This window comes from Columba livia, chromosome 2, assembly GCF_036013475.1.
Source record: "Columba livia isolate bColLiv1 breed racing homer chromosome 2, bColLiv1.pat.W.v2, whole genome shotgun sequence".
Lineage (NCBI taxonomy): Eukaryota > Metazoa > Chordata > Aves > Columbiformes > Columbidae > Columba > Columba livia.
Genome location: NC_088603.1, coordinates 69,755,034 through 69,775,964, shown reverse-complemented (window position 1 = coordinate 69,775,964; position 20,931 = coordinate 69,755,034). Strand labels below are relative to the sequence as shown.

At 41.6% G+C, this 20,931-nt stretch overlaps 1 protein-coding gene across 2 annotated transcripts in view; it reads left to right on the top strand.

Annotated features, from left to right (window-relative positions):
• HIVEP1 (HIVEP zinc finger 1) overlaps positions 1-20,931 on the top strand; it is a 120,714-nt gene that overhangs the window by 81,341 nt on the left and 18,442 nt on the right. For both annotated transcript variants that reach the window (XM_065052412.1, XM_065052411.1), the window contains exons 4-5: positions 7,016-12,948; positions 19,963-20,096. In XM_065052412.1, the coding sequence (XP_064908484.1) occupies positions 7,016-12,948; positions 19,963-20,096 (6,067 nt within the window). The remainder of the gene's footprint in view (positions 1-7,015; positions 12,949-19,962; positions 20,097-20,931) is intronic.

Below are 20,931 nucleotides of genomic sequence, written 5' to 3'. Positions count from 1 at the left end.
TTTTTTAACTTTAACAAGGCCTGTGACGCTGTCTCTGCTGTATTCTTGTGTCCAAGTGAAGCTGCTACTGACTGTGTGGATGAACAACCAGAGGACCTGATATGTCTTGGGTACGAATGCAAATCCCTGCACTGTGCTGGAGGAGCCCCTGCAACAGGAGCAGCTGGGACTGACAGGCCAGGAGCAGCTCTGCAGAAAGGCCTTGGGGGTGCAAATGTGGCCAGGAGATCAAGGGAAGGGTTTATCCTCCCCTGCTCTGCAGTCCTTAGACCACATTTAGATACTGTGTCCAGTTTTGGGTCTCCCAGTGCAGTAGGAACATCAGGAAAACCTGACTGAGTTCAGTATTGGGACACCACAGTTGTCAGGGTGGGAACACTTGTCCTGTAAGGAGAAGCTAGGAGAACAGAGCTCATTCAGCCTCCAGAAGAAGTGGTTTGGGGAGTGGGTTGTCATGAAGATGGAGTCAGAGTCTTCACGGTGAAGAATGATGGGAGGAGGAGAGGCAATCAGAATAAGTTGAAACAAGAGAGGCGCAAACTAGTGTGTTCCCCACGAGGATGGTCAAGCACTGGAAGGTGTTGCTCACAGAGACTGTGTAGACCCTTTCCTTGGAGGTTTCCTAGACCCTTCTGGACAAAGCCCTGAGCAACCTGGTCTGATCCCATAGCTGGCCCTGATTTGTACAGGTGGTTGGACTAGAGATTTGCTGAGGCCCCTTCCCACCTGTACTTACTTGTGATGTTATGAAATAATATTTTTTAAATTTGGGAATTTTAGTGGTAGAGGTACAGGGTATGATTTCTTGTTGTATGCATCAATATACATTTTCTCTACAATTACCTTTAATACATGAACTGGAGATACACTGATTTTATGGGGTTACCAGGGTGTGATGACAAAGAGCATTAAAATTTAATTTGACTGTACAAAAATATATGCTGTCATTTAGGTTAATGGCTCTGTTCAGATGAGTACTGGTACCACATATTAACATAGGTGTACCTTTCCGGAATCTTATGTTTGTAGGACTTTCACTATTTTGGTTAATAAAGAGAAATTATGCTAATAAAATAGTTATTTCAGTATGAAAACTTGGCATGAAATGACTCTTAGAAGAGGATTAGGGAACCTCTCCTTTGCTGACAGCCAATATAATACCTTCGATGGATTACATATCAACCCTGAGCTTAGCTTGTTTAAAACACCAAGAAAAATAATCATTTGTTTACAGACAGTATGAAATCATTAAACCATACTTATCTCATCCATACCTTATGGAATCGTCCGGTATTTGCTGATATGAACATAAGGACAGACATTGGCATAGGTGAACACTTGATCCAAACCCTATCAGACTACTTTAGCCTTTGAATATAAAAGCTCCTCACACCCCTCTTTTGATTAATTAGTGTCAAATTGTACTTTATGGACAGATCAAGTGTTTTTTAAGGGTCCACTCTGTAAATGTTTGAACTGGTGTCCTCAACAATAAATGCTCTTAAGCATAGATCAAGCCTACTGACAGAGGTTTTCAAACATTACTGCTGACTTGGAGTACCCCATGTCCTTTGACTTGCCTCCTGGCCTCAAAAATGGGGAGTAACCACCATGTGGCCATCTCAAGAAGTCTGAAGTTAGGCATCTGAGATAAGGCTGTTAGAATTGTTGGTTGTGGACTTGAAAATCCTCTCTATTTGTGCTTAAGATTAAGCACAGCATTTGGGTTAATCTTGTTCACATCTTTTTATTGAATGAACATTTTCGTAACTGCACGCGTGGTTTATGTAATCATGATTTTATTTTGTTTTTTTTATGCTTTGGAAAAGCTGTAGTTTTAGGAAAAATATTTATGGCGGTACTTAACATGTAGGAGGCAGTATGAAGCAAAAGAGGCAATTTAATAAAAACTGAAATTTCACAGGGTGTTTCAAAAAGAAGGACCCAATTTGAAATCACTGTCCCTTTGAAACTGGGTCTGCATTTTTGAAACACACTGTAGTTATGCCCTGCTTCACTTAATTTAAGTTCTGGTGGCCTTACAATTGCCGGCAAGGCTTATTTCTTTATCTCATAATCATGTTCCTTCCTTATTCATAGAAACAGAACCAGTGGGGTGATTTCGTGAGTGCTCTCGATAGTTTTGGTAAAATAAAAATTAAATAATTATTGGATGTCAAGTGTAAGAATATTTTTAATATCTAAATACAGCAGGAAGCTTAGCTTTAGTCAGACTAAGATCCTTGGTAATGGTCTCTGTCTTCTGAAAAGCCTCACACCTTTGAATTGCTACTGTTGCTGGGTGTCAGAGTTACCTTTTAGCTGTATGTTTGAGACATCAATTAGCATTTAAACACTTTCAGAAGAGGCTTGCTCTTATTTGCAGTCTCTTGGGAGTGAAGAGCAGATTAGGAGCTAAAGTTTAAGCACTTGGATTTGAAAAGTCTCATCTCTGTACGGAAGCCTACAATGATTTTTAGAATTCTGCGGCATGAAGTGAGCAGATGAGATGAAGATGGTGCCGCTGGTTGGAGCGCAGGGGCTGGCAGTGGTTGCTGGCTCCATGTTTCCCAGGGTAGCGCTGAGGGAGAAGGGAGCTCGGTGCCTTGCTTTGGTTCCCCCTTATTCTCCTCTCTTTTTTTTTAAGTACAAGCACATAGCTCTATTCGAAGGCAGAGAAAGAGAGTGGGTGTTATAATAACACGTAGGCTTTGAGACAGGCAGTTCTGAAAGTTACTTAAACAAAACCATTGAGATAATTTTGTCAAGACTCTGTCTAGTTCACCAGCGAATGCTACGGAAGAAAAAATCAGATCGCTTATACTTTTCCTTTATTTGCTGCATGAGTTACTCTGCCAGAGTGCTATCTACACCATCATACTTGCCTTCTTTTGCTGTATTTCCTGCGCATAGAGCAAAGTGCAGCAGAGAAATTATAGGTGAACAAAGTCATGTTTAGAAACATCAGTTTTTCTTGTCATGTTTTGAGTGTGGAACACATACTGAAGCAAAATAATTGAACAGAGAGTCTTGATAGCAAAGCAGAACAAAGCCAACCAGGCAAAGCACTGAGGAGATGCACCAGCGCCCCTGGGATGTGAAAAGTGAGGCATTGAGCACAATGGCATTATCACCTCTTCTCTTGGGCTGGGTAACTTCATCCTATTTGGTGTAAAACAGCTTATGAAAAAGATACTTCTCAGACACCTGATTGAGGTGACGGCACTTCTCAACAACACCACTTCACCACCTGAAGAAAAGGGGAATTACCACCCAAACGATGAGTAGGGCTTTGTGATTGCGGAGGGAGGCGAGCAGAGCACCTGGAGTGGCAGGGAGAGAAAAGAAAAGTGGATCAATTTAATTTTCCTTTTTTTTTTTTCCACACCAACATGTTTTTTATGTTCTCTTTGTTCAGTGTCAGCTTGTTGATGTGGGTACACAACCCTGGCAAGTTATCACGCTCCTGAAAGTTTGTAGCTCTGAAAGGCAGAGGAGTGTTTAGCATTCTGGGATTGATGTTTTCCACTGGTTTTCTTGTTGCCTCTGGAAATATTGATTCAGTTGATCTTTGTGCGAGCATGTAGCTGTAGATTAACAAACGTGGAATGGAATATCTTCAGCATAAAGTGGGAATACAAAAAGAAGACTTATACAAAAGGAACACAAAGCTAAATACAAGGGAAACAAAGTTGTCAGGGCTTCCTTTTTTTCCCCAAATATGCTAGAAAATTGGTTGTTAGCAAGCATGAGGTGAATATTTCCATTAAGAATGAGGATTTCTAAAATATCAAGGAGTAAAGTAGAGCACAGGACATAAACTGTTGTTAAACCTTTTGAAGCCATTTTCAAGAGAAAGTACATTTTACAAGATTTTATAGGTGAGTACACTGAAGCGCACCTGTGACTCCATCTGTGGAATTGCAGAAGAGGTGGAGTCAGAAATACAAATGAGAAACTAGTTCTCATTATTTCTGTGGACTGGAATTTTATTGTCGTAGAAGCAGCACAATTAATGGTTGTGAAGACTTAAAAAAAATTACTATTTATGTATGTAACACAATGCATGCCTTACCTTTGTTGATTCTTTTTTCTTTCCTTTTCAGTTTCTCTAACAATTTTTATGGTTTGGCATGTGTTGAACAACATTTTTAAAAAGAAAAGCAGTACATAGTGTATGGAAAATTCTGATCTTGTATTTGTAATGGATTCACATTTTAAATTATGTTATTGGTAGATTAGAGATGCATTTTTACTTTCTACAAGGCTTTCTTAAGGCACATTACATCTTTCAGCTGTGTTGGTTTCCAGTTCACTGGCATGGTGCTGGTTCAATATGTGTGTTCCTCTGTACTATACAGTTGAAAGCCAGGGATAGTAGTTATTTAATATTCTGAGGCCATGTGGAAGCAGCACATTGTTTGATTGTTCGGTTCCTGCGGTATAAAACACCTTAGTTTTTTTGTGCACCTTTATCTGCTCGAATATTCACAATTCCTGGCACCGTTCTCTTCCCAGCCACGTGTAATGTGCCCTGCTCTCCCCATAGCGCTCCGGTACAAACGCCGGCAGCCTGATCGCCGCGGAGGCGTGATTGTGACGGGATAAAAGCTGCCATGTGTGCAGAAAAGGAACCAAATTACTTACGCGCAATTAACGTGGCCACGCTTCAGAGAGATCACCAAACCACGGCTGAAAGCACTCTTTTATATAATTACCTAGTTATTCTCTCTTCAATTCGTGTAAAATTGTTTTTTGTTGTTGCTGAAGAAAAAACAGTTGCAGTGGGCTATGAATTTTAAAGAAATCGCCATTAATAATATTGATGGTAAATTACTAGTGTAAGCTACTCGTTTAATTGTGAAGCAATGGAAAGTACAAATCGTCATGATGGAAGATTACTCGTTTTTGAATATGTTAAATCCAGTCTAGTATGAATAGGTTTTGGTGATAAAGCAGTAAGTGCAAAGTTCATTTAAAGGTAAGTGAACAATTACTGCAGAAATTTATTTCTGGATGCACAAGAGGAGCATGAGGTCCCCATAACCAGGATTTGGGGCCAGTAGTTCTGCCAAGGGATTCTTCTGTGGGACTGCAGAATGTGACAAAACAGTCTTTTAGTCTTCACAATTAAATTTTTGCTAGTTGGACTGTGACAGGACAAGGTCATGTTCTGCAGAACCTCCACGTTTGCAATACATTATGTGCAGTGCGTAGTCTTAAATCTTTCAGTTTGCAAGGAAATCTCCTGAATATACATTCACCCTTAGTAAATATATGTGTGCTTTAAGTTGGCATTGAGTTGGAAACGGGATTTTGAACTTCCAAGTGTCTGACGTTAGCACACTTCCCAGTTGGGTTTTGGTCTGACACAGGGAAAACATAACATCTTCTTGCCTTTCTTTTCCTACTGGTCACTTTGCATTCTCTGCTGCTAGACAAGCTTTAAGCATTGCCTGGATTTCCTTTACATGGATTTTCCTTTCACCCTGGATTCATCAGTTCCAGTATCTCCTGTAAGATATACACTATGCATTGGCTTTCCTCCCATCATGGTGTAGAAGCCAGCTGGTGTTTCAGCAAGAGGAGGGTCCTCATGCTACTCAAAAGGGGTTGATGGATACTGGGAAGTCTGAGCTTTCTCCACTTAGCTCCTTGTGCAGCTGACTGTGATAATTTTGTCCCTTTTTACATTGTCTTAAGGTTGTTCTTTACCTAGAAGTACGCATAAATCTCTGTTCCTGAGTAACTGTATACGCAGGTAAACATGCTACATGGACTTAGTACAGCTTCCCAAAATGTGTATGCAGCTGAACCTTTTCAGAGGCATCAGCCAGCCCTCGAGTCACATCACATTCTTCCTTTGCTTTGAATATGGGCAATCGGATGAATGTGGTCTTGGCGAACAGCCTAATGAATCAATTGTAAAAGCTTGAAAAAATGGATTTACATCCATTTAATATTTGGGTTCCTCTGTGCTACCAGAGATGGTAGCTGAGGCAGTGGCTGTGAGTGAGTGGATGTTAGGAAAGGAGTAAAATAACATAAATAATTAACCAACAGACTAAATATCACACTGTTGAAATAAACAAAGGTAACATCAGGTATCTATTAAAAAAAATAGGCTTGTCGGTGTCAACACTGATGTTCAGTCTATATGTGATTTTTGTGATGGAGGAAATTGGACTCTGCACAAATACAAGTACTTGCTACAAAATTATTCTACTGAATAATATTCCAATTCATTTGCTTTTCACTACACCCCTGAAACTCTGCATGCATACCTGCTTAAAATCAGCAACAAGTGTAGCTAGTAATGAAATAATTCAAATTGAGTTTATTTTGTTTCATGATGCACAAATAGAAAATCATTTAAGTGTGACTGATTCTATTCATCCACAGTAGTTGCTCATCTGAAATGCTATTGAAGTTCAGTAATTGAAGCTCTGAAATACAGTATTTGACAGATGGTGTGGGTGGTTGTGCCATTTCCATGATAAATCTGCTTACAAATATAACCACGAGGAAGTTGTCTTCATTCCTTGACTGCTGCAACATATAGATGGAAAAAAGCGACAAACACAGCATGAAAACGGATTTGTGTCTTGGTTCTTCATTTTCCTGCTATAATGATTTGAATTTTTAAACAAGTGCGAGAGAGGGAGTTTCTTTTTACTTTATCTTCAGATAAAGGTGTTGCTATAAAATACTAAAATACTGTTTCAGTAGCTTTTATTTTCTTATGTTTCCTGTGAAGCTTTTCCTTTAGTGAATTACTTTTGTAGTGTCTTACAGCATCAGTTAGAAAGCATTACTCTTTTTAGATAAAAACTAAGTAGATCTTCACTAAGATACATTTACTGTTAAAAAGAATATTAGAGGCTGGAGAAATGGATAGTCCTGTTGCTCCAGGGCTTACTGTTGGAACATAGAGATCATAAAATGGTACAGATAAAAATATACTGCATTATCCAGTTTTAATATTATTTTTTAAATTTTCTTTGTGTTTTAACAGAAATCACCGATGCTGGTACCAGAGGAACCCAAGATACAATTAAAGGTGTGAAAAGAAAAAAGATCGTGACTGAAAACCATCTTAAAAAAATACCAAAATCGCCTTTGAGAAGCCCTGCGGAAGCCAAGGTTAAGCAAAAGGTAGACCCTTCGCGGCTAAAAGCTCTTCCAGATGCCTCCAAACACGCCACAGCACAGGATCACCAACCCGTGCAAAATGGAAATCAATGTACCAAACAAAACGGGGGAGCGCTTAATAGTGAGATAAATGTTGAAACAACCAAATCCGAGACATCAATGCAGACAAAGCTTTCACTGACGCATCAGTCCTTAGATTTGGGTAAACAGGCAGGGGAGCGTGCTGATGCAAACCAACTGAACTCTCCAGAGAAGTCTCTCTCAAACTCCTCATCAAGTAAAACAAAGACTGACAGTAATGAATGTATTAATTTTGTTGATTGTAGTACGTCATCCCCATGTACACGCACTGCATTCGATGTCTTATTAAAAGCTATGGAGCCTGAACTGAATACCTTAGCACAAGAGTGCCCCCCGTATGGGATGCAAATAGAGAAACTGAGACCAAATAAAACTGTAAGCACCTCTTCTAGTCTCACGTCCAACACAGTGAGCGTCCAAAACCAGTCTGCTTTGTCACAGCATGAGTTTGCAGTTGGAACTCACTATTTCCCGTGCACATTAAACAATGTGCACGTAGCAGCGACAGCCAAGACTGGACAAGCACAAGGCCAATCAGTTTCTCATTCACAAGACCTTATTCCTAAAACCAGTCAACAAAATCACCAGGTTGTTATGTGTCCAAGTTTCACTAGATCGCTGGTGCAACAGCAGAGTCAAGAAAACCCCAAGCTCCAGCAGATATACAGCATAGCAGTAACGTCGTCTGTCGTTCACACCTCTTCGTCCACTGTAACTCAGGTTTTTCCTCAAAACCAGTTAGTAGCAAGTTCGTCTTCACCTTTGTCAATTAGCACATCGAGCTCAACGCACTTGTCTATAGGTCCCATGTATAATTCAGCCCAGATAGCATCAGTTGTAAACCATGGTGTAGAACAAATATGTAACCTCTTGAAAGACCAGAAGCCTAAAAAGCTAGGGAAATACGTCTGTGAGTATTGCAATCGGGCCTGTGCCAAGCCCAGCGTTCTCCAGAAGCACATCCGATCCCATACTGGAGAGCGACCGTATCCTTGTGTGACGTGTGGGTTTTCATTTAAAACCAAAAGCAACCTGTACAAGCACAAAAAATCTCATGCACATGCTATCAAACTTGGACTTGTCCTACAACCAGATTCAGGTGGCCTCTTCTTGTCTCATGACTCGGACAAAGCACTTAGCATTCATTCAGATGTGGAAGAAAGTGGTGAAAGTGAAGATGAAGGCACTGCTGATGAAAGACAAGATGATCAAGAACTGGAACCTGCACAAATAGTGAAAGTCATTTCTAGTGCAGAAACATTGCGGAAAGGAAGCCCTGTTCCATTAAGCAACCCAGACTGTATACCAGGTGACTCTTCATTACATGATACAGAACCTCAAGTAAGGCCAGCTTTACCAAAAGTAGTAGTTCATCCTGTAAATGTTTCTCCATTAAGGGCCGACAGCCCCAAAGTAACAGAACCAGCACCCGAGTTTGCTGCAGCACAGCGAAAAGCGGATTTTAAAGCAGCAGCTCTTCAGTCAAATTTAACACATACAGCCTCATTCAAGGAGAATGACAGAAAGCAATATCAGAAAGTAGAAATGGGCCTGTTAGAGGAACAGCTGGGATCTGCAGCAGGAGCGACGCATGCTCAGCTCCAGAGACAACAGGCAACTGATGGTTCCCAAGATCAGCAAGGAAAATGTCTTTTGAGCCCTAGAAGTTTAGGTAGCACTGATTCTGGTTATTTCTCACGTTCTGAAAGTGCCGATCAAACAATGAGCCCACCAGCTCCTTTCGTAAGAGGATTGTTGACCTCTGAGAAAGATCCAAATAAAAACCTGCCCAGTGTGGCACGAACAAGTGGCGTGGTGGCATCAGTGGTACAAACTGTTTGTGCTGAAAAAAATCTGATTCTCTCTGGCCAAATGCGACCTCCCATGGCAACAAAAACTCTTGAGGAGCGTATCTCAAAGTTAATTTCTGATAATGAAGCTGTTGTGGATGACAAACAGTTAGATAGCGTGAAACCAAGAAGAACATCTCTTTCGAGAAGAGGAAGCATAGATTCACCAAAATCCTACATATTTAAGGATTCTTTCCAGTTTGATTTAAAGCCCATGGGAAGAAGAACTAGCTCAAGCTCTGATATACCAAAGTCTCCTTTCACACCCACTGAGAAATCAAAGCAAGTTTTTCTTCTTTCTGTACCATCCCTTGACTGTTTACCTATAACACGAAGTAATTCCATGCCTACTACCAGTTACTCAGCAGTACCTCCAAATGTAATACCTCCCTCTCATCCCCTTCGAGGAAGTCAGTCATTCGATGATAAAATTGGCTCTTTATATGATGATGTTTTTGTATCAGGACCTGCTGCTCCACTGAACCAAGGCGGACATCCTCGGACCCTTGTTAGACAGGCGGCAATTGAAGATTCTTCTACTGGTGAAAGCCAAGTTCTTGGACCGATGCGATCTGTGGAAGAAAGTTATCTGGGGTGTAATTTATCAAATGAAACCTTACTGCAAAGGAGTAAGTCCCTGGCACAGGGATCAAATTCAGAAAAAGCAAAGAAGTCCCCTCAGGTGCGAGGAACGATGTTTGAGTGTGAAACCTGCAGAAACAGATACAGAAAACTGGAAAATTTTGAAAACCACAAAAAATTTTATTGTTCAGAGTTGCATGGACCTAAAACTAAGGCAGCAATCCGGGAGCCTGAACATAAAACTGTTCCAAACAGTACACAGCCTCAAATTCTGCACTACAGAGTCACTACTTCAACTGGCGTCTGGGAGCAGACACCCCAGATAAGGAAGAGAAGGAAAATGAAAAGTGTTGGCGATGACGATGACCCACAGCAAAATGATACAAGCATACCATCAAAGAACACGGAAGGCCAAAGCAAGGCAGCAAATCCTTCCAGTCTGTCAAAACATGGTGTGACAACGGTGGTGGGATCACAACAGCCAAGCAACCTTCTACTTCAGAGTTCCCAAATTCAGCTTGTGGCTCGAGGTACAGATCAAACTACGGAGCCAAAGATGGCTCCTCTCATTGAAAAGCAAGCAAGTTCAGCTGTGCAAGAAAAGGTGGAGTTGAAAAGACAAGGGACTGGGATTTCGGTAATACAGCACACCAATTCACTGAGCAGAAATAGCTCATTTGAGAAATCAGAGTCATTTGAAAGAGTATCACCAGTTTCTTCTCAGGAGCCCAACAAGGTTGCAAAGCACTGCTCCTTGAATACGATTGTAATCCAAGAGGAAAGACATCTGAATACTCCCCAGCAGCATCAACCCCTGTCGTCAGAGGCACCCAGAGGGGACGTTCAGGGAAGCCAAGTAGTTTCTAATGAGCGAAGCGCACCACTTCAGCCGTCAAGACTTGTTCGCCAGCATAACATCCAGGTTCCTGAAATACTGGTCACAGAAGAACCAGACAGGGACCAAGAAAACCAATACAGCGATCAGGAAAAGGCGGAAAGGTTTAATTGGCCACAGCGCAGTGAAACACTGTCAAAATTGCCAACAGAAAAGCTTCCACCAAAGAAGAAAAGAATTCGCTTGGCCGAAATGGAGCATTCGTCTGCCGAGTCAAGTGCTGATTCCACCCTTTCCAGAAGCCTAAGTCGGGAGAGTAGTTTGTCTCATGCCTCCAGTTTCTCAGCTTCTTTCGATAAAGACGAAACTTCAAAAGCTGAGAATCCCCCGAAAGCAGAGCCTGTGAGTAAGTTGCCGGAGTTCCTCATGATTCCCGCTGGCTCTCACGCGCTGGCTGTGCCTGGGCCTCATTACCGGGAGATGAGACGTGCGGCCTCAGAGCAGATCAGCTGCACGCAGCCCTCCATGGAGGTTGTGGACTACAGGAGTAAGTCTTTTGACTGTGGAAGCATGTCTCCGTCAAAACCTGCTGCACTTGTAGAGATAGCCTCTCCGAAAGCGTCATCTGCAAATGGAGCAACTGGACACGTGCCTCTGCTAGAAAGGAGGAGGGGGCCATTTGTAAGACAAATATCTTTAAATATTTCTCCAGAGAGTCATCAGCCTCAAGTTAAATCAACATCTTCGTTTCAGACAGCTCATGCTGCAGATGTGCCCGCAGTGCCATTGCACAGGCTGCAGACCTCTGACAAATCTTCAGCGGAGCTTCCTGCCAGTACACAGCATTCACAGACTCACTCCAGGCCTCACTCGGCCATTCACAATTGCAATCCTGTTAGCCTGTCTTCAGTTCAGCAGCCTTTAGATCACGTTTTGAGTAATCAAGGACAGCCATCCTCGACCCATCAGCCTTCCCAGACATGTAGTAAAACGTCAGCCCAAGGGGGGCAAGTGAGCACATACACACTTTCTTGTCGTGCCGATGAAAAAAAGGATTGTTTTGCTCCGAAGTATCAACTGCAAGTTAAAACATTACATATAGGTCAGCCATACTCTTCTAAATTGCTAAAAAATACTTTATCAGCTCAGACAGTTCCAAGTCAGGTTGGGGCGGACCAGAACGCATCCTCCTTTGAACTGCAGACCAAACTGTCTGATATGTCTAATCCATATTCTGTGCCTCCTTTAAAACAAATTGTCCCTAATAACTGCGGTAGTCAAATACATCAGATTCCTCCTTTTGTGGTTCCTGTCCGTATTCACAGCAGTATGCCGTCCTATGGCTTTGCAACTGTTACACCCCTTCCCCACATTTTAGTCACCCAGGATCAGGTCAGTCAACCTGTTTGCAAAACTAATGTTGCGACAGTGCCAACGCTTGAAGGCAAAACTCAGCTGCCAAAATCTCACAAAGATCACCAGAGGACTTTGCCAAATTCATTTGAATTTGAAAATTCACAACCAGAAAGTGGAACCAGAAATTCACTTTTGTCAAGCTCTTCAAATATTGTTCAGAAGGTGCCAGTTAGCGGACTCTTCCCTCAACCAGAAGCTACAGCTTCAAGTAAACGAATGCTTTCCCCAGCCAACAGTTTAGATATTGCCATGGAAAAGCAGCAAAAACGTGTTAAAGATGAGAGCGGAGCTGCCTGCATGACAGATGCTAGGCCACTGCATAGATCTAATGACCCTACTAGTAAGCAAAAGAAACCAGTTTTGGTAAGACAGGTTTGCACCACAGAGCCTCTCGAAAATCACCTCTTAGATCCTGATGGTGTTGCACAGCATGAAAAGAGCAGCAAAGCTGGTACTTCAGACCTGCTGTTGTCTGACCGTGTATCATCTGACACTGGGATTTCCGAAACCTTACAGGAGTCACCAGAATCTGAAGACCATAAGTCTTCGGCATTGCCAGTGTTTGTTGTCAGAAAACCATCTGAATTGTCTCCAGTGAATAATCTGAGTTCTCTTCTCAAGGCTGTAAGTAGCAGTCAAGAAAGAAGGTCCCCAAGTAACAGCAGTGAGAGGAAGCAGATCAACAGCCAGGGTCAAGCAAAGCCTGTAACTACATTGGCTGAGATGAATGCAGGAGAAATGCAGAGGTTGTCATTTCCGAGCCTCAAGACTTCAACGAGTTTTACCTGGTGTTATCTCCTGAAGAGAAAACCATTGCATCTGCTGCAAAACGATCAGAAAATCTCTGCCTATTCTACATGGACCATTAGTTCCAGCAATCCCAATCCACTTGGTTTGTCGACAAAGGTAGCTCTCTCCCTCCTCAATTCAAAACAAAAAGCTGAAAAACCACTGTACACTCAAGCCAGAACTACTCATCCCAGATGTGATGTATTGGTCTATTCAAGCAAGTGGAAGAACAGCTTAACCAAGGTACTTAAGCTATGTTTGATGTATACTGATTGTTTACAGAGGATTTGCATTGGAAATTATGCTTGTTCCTATTTTAGAGAATGTAGTATGCCTGACATGTATAGTCTATGCGCTTATTTATTTTAGTTATGCTGGATCAAACTGCTAAAAAGATCTTGAGTAATTCCATTAAGAAACCTGTTCATAAGGATTTATCACTTTTCATGGAAATTAGTTCCTGGATTTAAATCTGTATATGGAGAGTTTATCGAGGCAGGAATGTGTTTGGCTATTTTTCATTGCAAAGGGTAGAACAAAAATAGTTCTGACATAAATATTTTTAAACACTTTCAACTTAAAACAGGTTAATTTAAGATCATAATTGCATATTTTGCCTTAAAAACAGCTGGTATTTTTTTTGTTATAAAGAGTGCTCAGCCTGAACAGGTGTCCATGGATACACCATGGAAATATTTTTCACCATCGCTGATCATCTAACTGTGAGCAGAGCAGTGTACCGTTTCCCTTTCTCCTGCCTAGGTTAACTGGTGGTGTGAAATAATGACAAAAATAGCAAAGTCTAAAACAAAATTATGGCTGCCATAAAACCACTGACAATTTCTTGGATCGATATGGCTCCAAAGATGATGTTAAATCTTGCACAGTGGAATATACTCCTGGCAATGCTTGTGACCCACATAAAACACCTCGGTATCCCAGAGTCAGACGTGGCAGAGCAAAGCGGTCACTCGTGTCCTCAGCTGCCTCAGGGCTGCACATGTGTGATCAGGATTTCAGTCACTGGACAGGTTTTTTTATGTACAAGACCAAAGCTGTGCTGATTTTCACTGGATTTGGCGTTCCTTAATAACTGAACCGCCTCTGTGAATGGGTGAAGGTGGCTCTCTGCCCTTACAGTAAGACAAGAGGTAGCCATGTCTGTTTAGTGAATTCAGTACTCGCTTTTACTGGGCACTCGAATCCTGTGTTCAGTTTTGGGCCTCTCAGTATGAGAAAGACATTGAAGTGCTGGAGAGAGTTCAGAGAAGGGCAATGAAGCTGGTGAGGGGTCTGGAGCACGAGTCTGATGAGGAGCAGCTGAGGGAACTGGGGCTGTTCAGCCTGGAGAAAAGGAGGCTGAGGGGAGACCTGATCACTATCTACAACTACTTGAAAGGAGGTTGTAGCATGGAGGGGGTTGGTCTCTTCTCCCAAGTAGCAAGTGATAGAATAATAGGAAATGGCCTCAAATTTTGCCAGGGGAGGTTTAGATTGGACATTAGGAAAAATGTCTTCACGGAAGGAGCTATCAGGCATTGGAACAGGCTGCCCAGGGAAGGGGTCGAGTCACCATCCCTGGGCGTGTTTAAAAGACATGTAGACAAGGTTCTTAGGGACATGGTTTAGTGCCATGGTTGGGTTAATGGTCAGACTCAATGATCTTGAGGGTCTTTTCCAACCAAAATGACTTTGTGATCTAGTGAAACCATAAAGCTTTCTGAAGGGAGTCTGGGCGTACAGCCTGGTTTCACACTCTTCTTTCCTCTTTGCTGTGCACACCACAGGTGTGATGCTGAACAGCTCTTTGGAGCTGGCAGAACAGGGTGGAGCTCCCATTCTCCAGAATCCTTCAGGACATCGGAAACCTTTTTGAGGGGGTAAAAGCAGCTGTAACTTGCCCTAATCCAGCATTCTGCCCTCAGCAAAACTTTCTGGGCATTGGTCTGGGAATTGAGGTCTGTAGAGCCAGCAAGCAGCTCTAGAGGAGAAATGCCACAGGCTTGGCAGAAGATGTATTTCTGTGGATGAAGAGTAATGGGGCTGTTGCTGTCAGAGGTCACCCTGTGATGTTTCTGCATTGGCTAAATGTTTTGCTAAGATACAGACTGGTCAGTGGGGAAAAGAGCAAATAGGATGGGAAACTGTATAAGAGGAAGAAATGGTTTCAGAATTACAGGGAAGTCAAGAAAATGTACTGAAACCCCTCAGGCCAAGAGAGCATTGGAGTTAAATCTAGTCGTCCTGAAATCTGTGGGAGACTTTGCTAACATTTATATTGGAGGTCAAAACTTTACCTGTAATATTTCATGCAGAAAATGCATACAGAGTGGTGGCTTTGTGTTAGTGCTGTAACTGAATTTAATTGTTGGTTCCATATTGGTGTGCCACCTTTGTTTAAACTTGTATTACCTTTTTCAGCCTGCTCCCTCATACGTTTTATGAGATGTTGTACCAAATTAAAACAAAACAAAACAAAATAATCTGAAGGTTTAGCTTTTTCATTGTACATAGTTGAGTGATTCTTTCTAAGGCAAGTCTCACATCAATTGTGTCATTGACTCATGTTTGTTTTACTTTTTAAGGACAGTCTACCAAAAGAAATGCTGTGATAACAAAGCTACTGTGTGTCTCTTGAAAAACAAATATTGTCTACAAACAAATTCTGTTTAGAATATAAATAACAGATAATAATATTTTGAAAAATATTTTGACAGCACCCTTTTAAACACTCTAGGAGTACTTAAATGCTGTAATAGGCAGCTGTCAGGTACATTTACAGTGCCGCTGCCACAAAAGAACCACAGTTACTAATCTTTCTTCAGTCTTTCTTGCTGACATTTTGAATGAAGCACACAAGCATGGTGAAAATGAAGAGCTCTTAAGGTCTGCTTGCAGCTGATTTACAGGTTTTACTCCAGGCTATTATAAAGGAAGAAAGTGTGCAGCAAGAAAGCACCAATTAAAGTTCAGTTGGCATCTCAGATTGTATGAGCAAGGTATAGGATGGCAGAAATTAAAAATTTCAAAGACCTGATAGGTAGTATGACCTGACACCTCCTGAGTTTGTCTGATTTCCATTTTAATGACTGAGGCAGCAGGATTTCAGCCGCTTTCCAGGATGGTGATAATGCTGCTGTTACAATACACCTGTATATTACCAGTCTCCAGTTGGACCTGGTAATGGAATAGCTGATGCCAACTGGGAAATTTGGAAACTTCATCACAAAAGCCATGTTTAAAGAAAGCAAAAACTGAAATTCCTCATTCAGTTCACTCCCAGTAATTCTCCTACCATTTTTTCTGGTTGAGACTGAGGATGGAGAATGTTAGAGATCCTTGTTGAATTTAATATTCCATTGGAAAAACAAACAAACAACAACAAAGAAAAACCCAGCCAACAATTTAGCAATTAATTTTATGTTATTTTAAAAAAAAAAGGCAACTGATTTCCTGCTTAAAAGCCTAATGGGGTCCCAAGTTCCTGAAGGAACCACAGTTTAGACTGCAAGTCTAAAGGGGTTGCAACTGCCATTGGGAAGGTGTTTGCACAAGTGCTTTGCACATTTTAACCCTGACCTGACAGAGAGCTTTAAGTGCTACTATAATCAAATTTATAAACAACAATAAAAATGCAGCACTGCTATGCCTCACCTCCTGTCTCACAGTCAAAGCCCTTTCTAAAGTGATTTGGTGTGTTCTGCTTACGGGGCTTTAACTGCTGATGTTCTCACCAAGATAAAGTGACTTGCTGAACTGTTCCTGGGTTTGCCCCCAGAACTAAGTTGTGTCTACAGAGATCTCCTGCTGCTGCATAACCGCTACAAATCACTGTCACAAAAAAAAAGCAATTCTTTCAACAACAGATGCCATGGGAAATGAAGAGACGTGAAGAAAATGCAAACAATAAGGAACCCCAGGACCTTGTTTGCTCTTCACAATTTGGTGCTCAGAGGCAATAGGTGAAGTTGCCACATGCCAGTGATTCAGAAGGCAAACCACAAAACCTTATCGTGAAAGAAGCTCCTGGAATTAGTACAACATGTTAAAATGTAACAGGAGGTTCACCTGCATGGAAGAGGCTTATTCCGTCTCCCTGCTCTTTTTATTTTATTCTATTTGTTATTAATTTTTTGCCAGTTTTGCTCACCTGAAGTCGTTGGTGGTGTATCAGGAGCCCGTTCGCAAGCCCCCGCATTGATCTTGGCTTCGCTTCCTGAAGCGAATCAGTAATGCGTGCAGTATGCCAGGGTGAAGATTTTCAGGCAAGAATAAGGCTGAAGAACGGAAAGTTTCTCCTAACTGGAAAACTTTTCTTTCTTGGATGATGTGCCATAGCAGTCCAGCTCGCCACTGGAAAGTAGTTAAATGCAGAAGATTTTTATGCGTACACTAGTAAAAGTTTAAAGATATTAAAAGCGTTTTCCTCAAGTGGCTATGTGCCAATGGGAAAAAATGTTTAATGAATATTATAATCTGAAATTTATAACTTTGATGATTCAGGCTGTGAGCTTTTTTTTTTCCAAGGGATGTTGTTAAGTACCAGAAGTATCTATTGAACTCCGGTCTCTGGGCAGCCCTAAGTTCAGGTTTTTTTCCAGTTTTATACCAGCAGTTGAAGACAGTGGAGTTAAATGAGTAAAGTAGAAATGAATCATGGGCCTTGCCTCTATGAGAGAAGATTGTGTTAGAAACAGAAAGCATAAGCATGGAGTGGAACATTTTACAGCGCTGCCATTTTTCCAACTTTTCCACCAGTACCTGTGGGGTTTTTGCGGGGTTTTAGATGAGGCATGTTAAAGGATTTCCACACAAGAAGCCCATGCTCCTTAGAGACTGGTTGCTCTTCAGAATTTACAGAGGACCCAAGTCCTCTTCAGCATTGGTTTGGAATCTTTCATAAAAACTAAAAATAATGTGGTTTTTTTTCATTAGCAGGGAGCATTTCTGTAGACTTCTGTGACAGAAACTCAGTGTTTCTATTGAAGCATCTCTGTGATCACAGCATTTTTCATGTTTAAGGCACTGAAACAACTGCTAAAATAACATAGAACCAGTAAATTAAAGGATATCAGTGGGAGGTAGATAGGAATTTGAACACCTATATTAGACTGTCTTTGTAAATAAACGTGTGTGTGTGTGCTAAAAAGAGAAAGGGAGGCAGGGGGAAAGGGGTGTGCAGAGAATCCAGGGGTGTTTGGCCATATGTTAGCTTTTGCATTCTATTTGCTTTTATGAATACACAGTATGTTGTAACACTATTTCACTGTAGTTTGAATTACAACGTGGACTAAATACTTCTGGAATCTTGCTTTTTCCTTTGTCTTTTTATTATTGAAATTTAAATCTGGAAAGAATGCTTAGTATTTAAGTTTGAAATCAGGCACTTCAAGATTGCGTTATTCCAGCTGCTGGGAATATTTATGTGGTATTTGCTTTATGGTATGTATTCCGTAGTTTCCACTGCTCTTTTCTGGTTAAATTACAGATGTCATCTTGTTGCTCTTTGTTTGCAGTGGAAACAAAAGCAATTCATGTGCCAAGTAGCATATAGGAACTACAACACGGCTGAGTTGTACTTACTGGAGTAGGCTCAACTCCTGCTATTTCTCATCTCCCTTCACCTTGTGTGAATGCTGTTAAAACATGCAGGGTGAAATTTCTTTCTTCCTACGCACAGGCAAAGCTGTCATCCATGCTTTGGTAGAACTGCTCAGATAGTTGAAAATCCAGCCCAAATCAATCCGAGGGGCTGCATGAAGGCGTACGGATTGGAGTGGTGCTTGCAGCCCGTGCGGATTCCGAGGGCTTTGACTCGAATAGAAAGATGCTTTTCCTCTGGTCCGTGTGAGTTCCCCATCAGCCACATTCCTCATCGGGTGGGGAGTCAAGGCGGTGGCTGAAACTGCATGGAGGACGATGGGCAAGGACTGAGTGCCAGAATGATGTCACCCATCAATATATGTAATGACCGGTGTAATCCATCAGTCATTTTAAGTCAGACAGTGAAGTAATTCCTCTTGCCAAGAATTCGTAAGCTTTACAGCGTTAAATTTTGTAATGACTAGAAAACATAAGGCCAGACTTTTTTTCTCTCATCACTTTATTCACTTATCAATATGAGCAAATGTGGTAAGTGTGCCAGCTATGTGGGTAGAACAGTTTATAAATACAGCAGTAATAATTGCTGGCTAATTGGATCATTCCTTCATTGTTGCCCATTTTATAAATGTCCTAGACTTGGAAGGAGTACATTTTAATTGGCAAATGTTGGGGGAACTCATCCTTCTTTAGAAAAAAAAAAAACAAAGTTCCTTAGTTAATAATCAGGGGAAATGGAGAAATGTATTTTTGTTCTGCTAGACAATTGCTACGCTTCTTCTTGTAATTTGGTCAGGCAGCGGGAATTAAGTGTGGAGCCCTGCTTTGGAAGGTGTTCTGTTAGTAACTTCACTGAATTGGGAACAGTCAATTCCCACACAGAACATTTTTTTACAAATACTATAAATCAGAAAAGTTAGCTGTTAGTATCTCCCCTTAATACACTTCTGCTTTCCACCCTTCTCTTTGCGGGGCTTCAGGAAAGCAGTTCCTGCCAGCCGTGAGGTGCTGCTGGTTCGTGGGTGGGTTGGTGAGACCTGAGGCCCACAGCTGTGAGATGAAGAGCACCAGGGAAACCCTTCCCTGTCCTGCCCCTGCCCTGCTGTGTTGGACACTTGGGCAAGTGCTACTGGAACCTTGCAGGGCGTGAGCAGCACGGGAAAAGCACAGATAACTGGTTGTGCACTAAACCCTTTTGTGAAATTATGGGGGTCAGTGAGTCATAGAGCTGCAGAGCCCCATCTGTAGGGCCCAGTGACCACATGGAGGGCAGAGGAGCAAAGCTGTAGCTGTTCAGGAAGCAACGGTGTTTGCTTGTAAGCATCTTTGCTCCGGTGAAGGCTTGTCTGTGAGCCAAAAAACGTCACCTTCACCTTCCCTGAAGAAGGAAGAGGCATCTCCTCCTGTAGATTCAAAGCACTCCTGGTTTCCTACAGCGCCATATGATCTCCATCTCGATTTGCCGGTCCACAAATAGGCAATGCACAGTAAAGAAGTTTAGCAAAAAAAGTACTTTTTGTTTCGCGTATCTTAACATTTTTTAAAAAATCAATTACTGCAATTGTGGCTTTTGTAATGCTTTCATTCATTATAGCTTACAGGTTTGAATAGTATATGAAATATACTAATTTTAATGATATGCATATCTCATTTCAGCGAGCATTAAACAGAAAAAAATTGACTGCAACTGAATTCAGCAATAAGGAAAACTCTGAATCAAGCACTGAGCACGATAAAGAAAATTCCTTTATCAAAACTGAACCAAGAAGAGTTAAAATTTTTGATGGAGGGCAAGTATTGTACTTTGTATACTAGATACCGTTGGGAAGATATTTTTGCCTTGATTCTAGACTTTGCAGAGATGTTGCTTCCTGTTTGATTTATTTTAAACAACAGTTCCCATACTGTGGTCTGAGAATGTTGGTTTATGTTTCCAAGAAAAATGGAAAGCCATCAGAAGCACAGAGCCATGAGAGTTAAGCGGGGGGGTAATGAAATAAAGAACAGTAGGCAGTGCAATTCATTTTTTTTTTTCCAAAGGATGAACGTTAATCATCAGTAGAGGCAGCCAGATACAGCCATAGATGTAAATTCCTTTCCTATATTTTTCTTAGGTGATAAATAATATCTGTTCTGCAACAAGGTTGTATAACTGTAGCCCGAGAGGATGCAGTCCAGGGACTAAGCAGCAGACTGCGGTGCCGTCTCTGTCTGGCAGCTTGCTGTGCTATACGGACACTGGAGAGCTGATTTGAAAAGTAGCATGGAAATATTTACTGAGAGTCCTTGTCTGTTCACCGTAATACTTTAAATCATTTGCCTGATAGGAATAACACTTGCTTTAGCCACAGTGTTGTGCCATGTACATCATCTTATAAAACAGATTTTTTTAGTGGAAGAGTGCCAGTGACACTTCTAAAAATTTTAAGCGCAAGTGATGCGTATTTTATTATTCTCGTAATTGGTGTTGGGCTCTAGGGCTTGCCATTTATTGGTTCCCGGTTTGGCTCTGGCCTGGGCCAGCAACTGAGCCATTACCAGCTGCCCAGGTAAAACATGGCTACGTGCCTCTGCTTGGATCCAGGCATTGCAGGGACCAGGTCACAAAAGCTGAGCACAACCTTT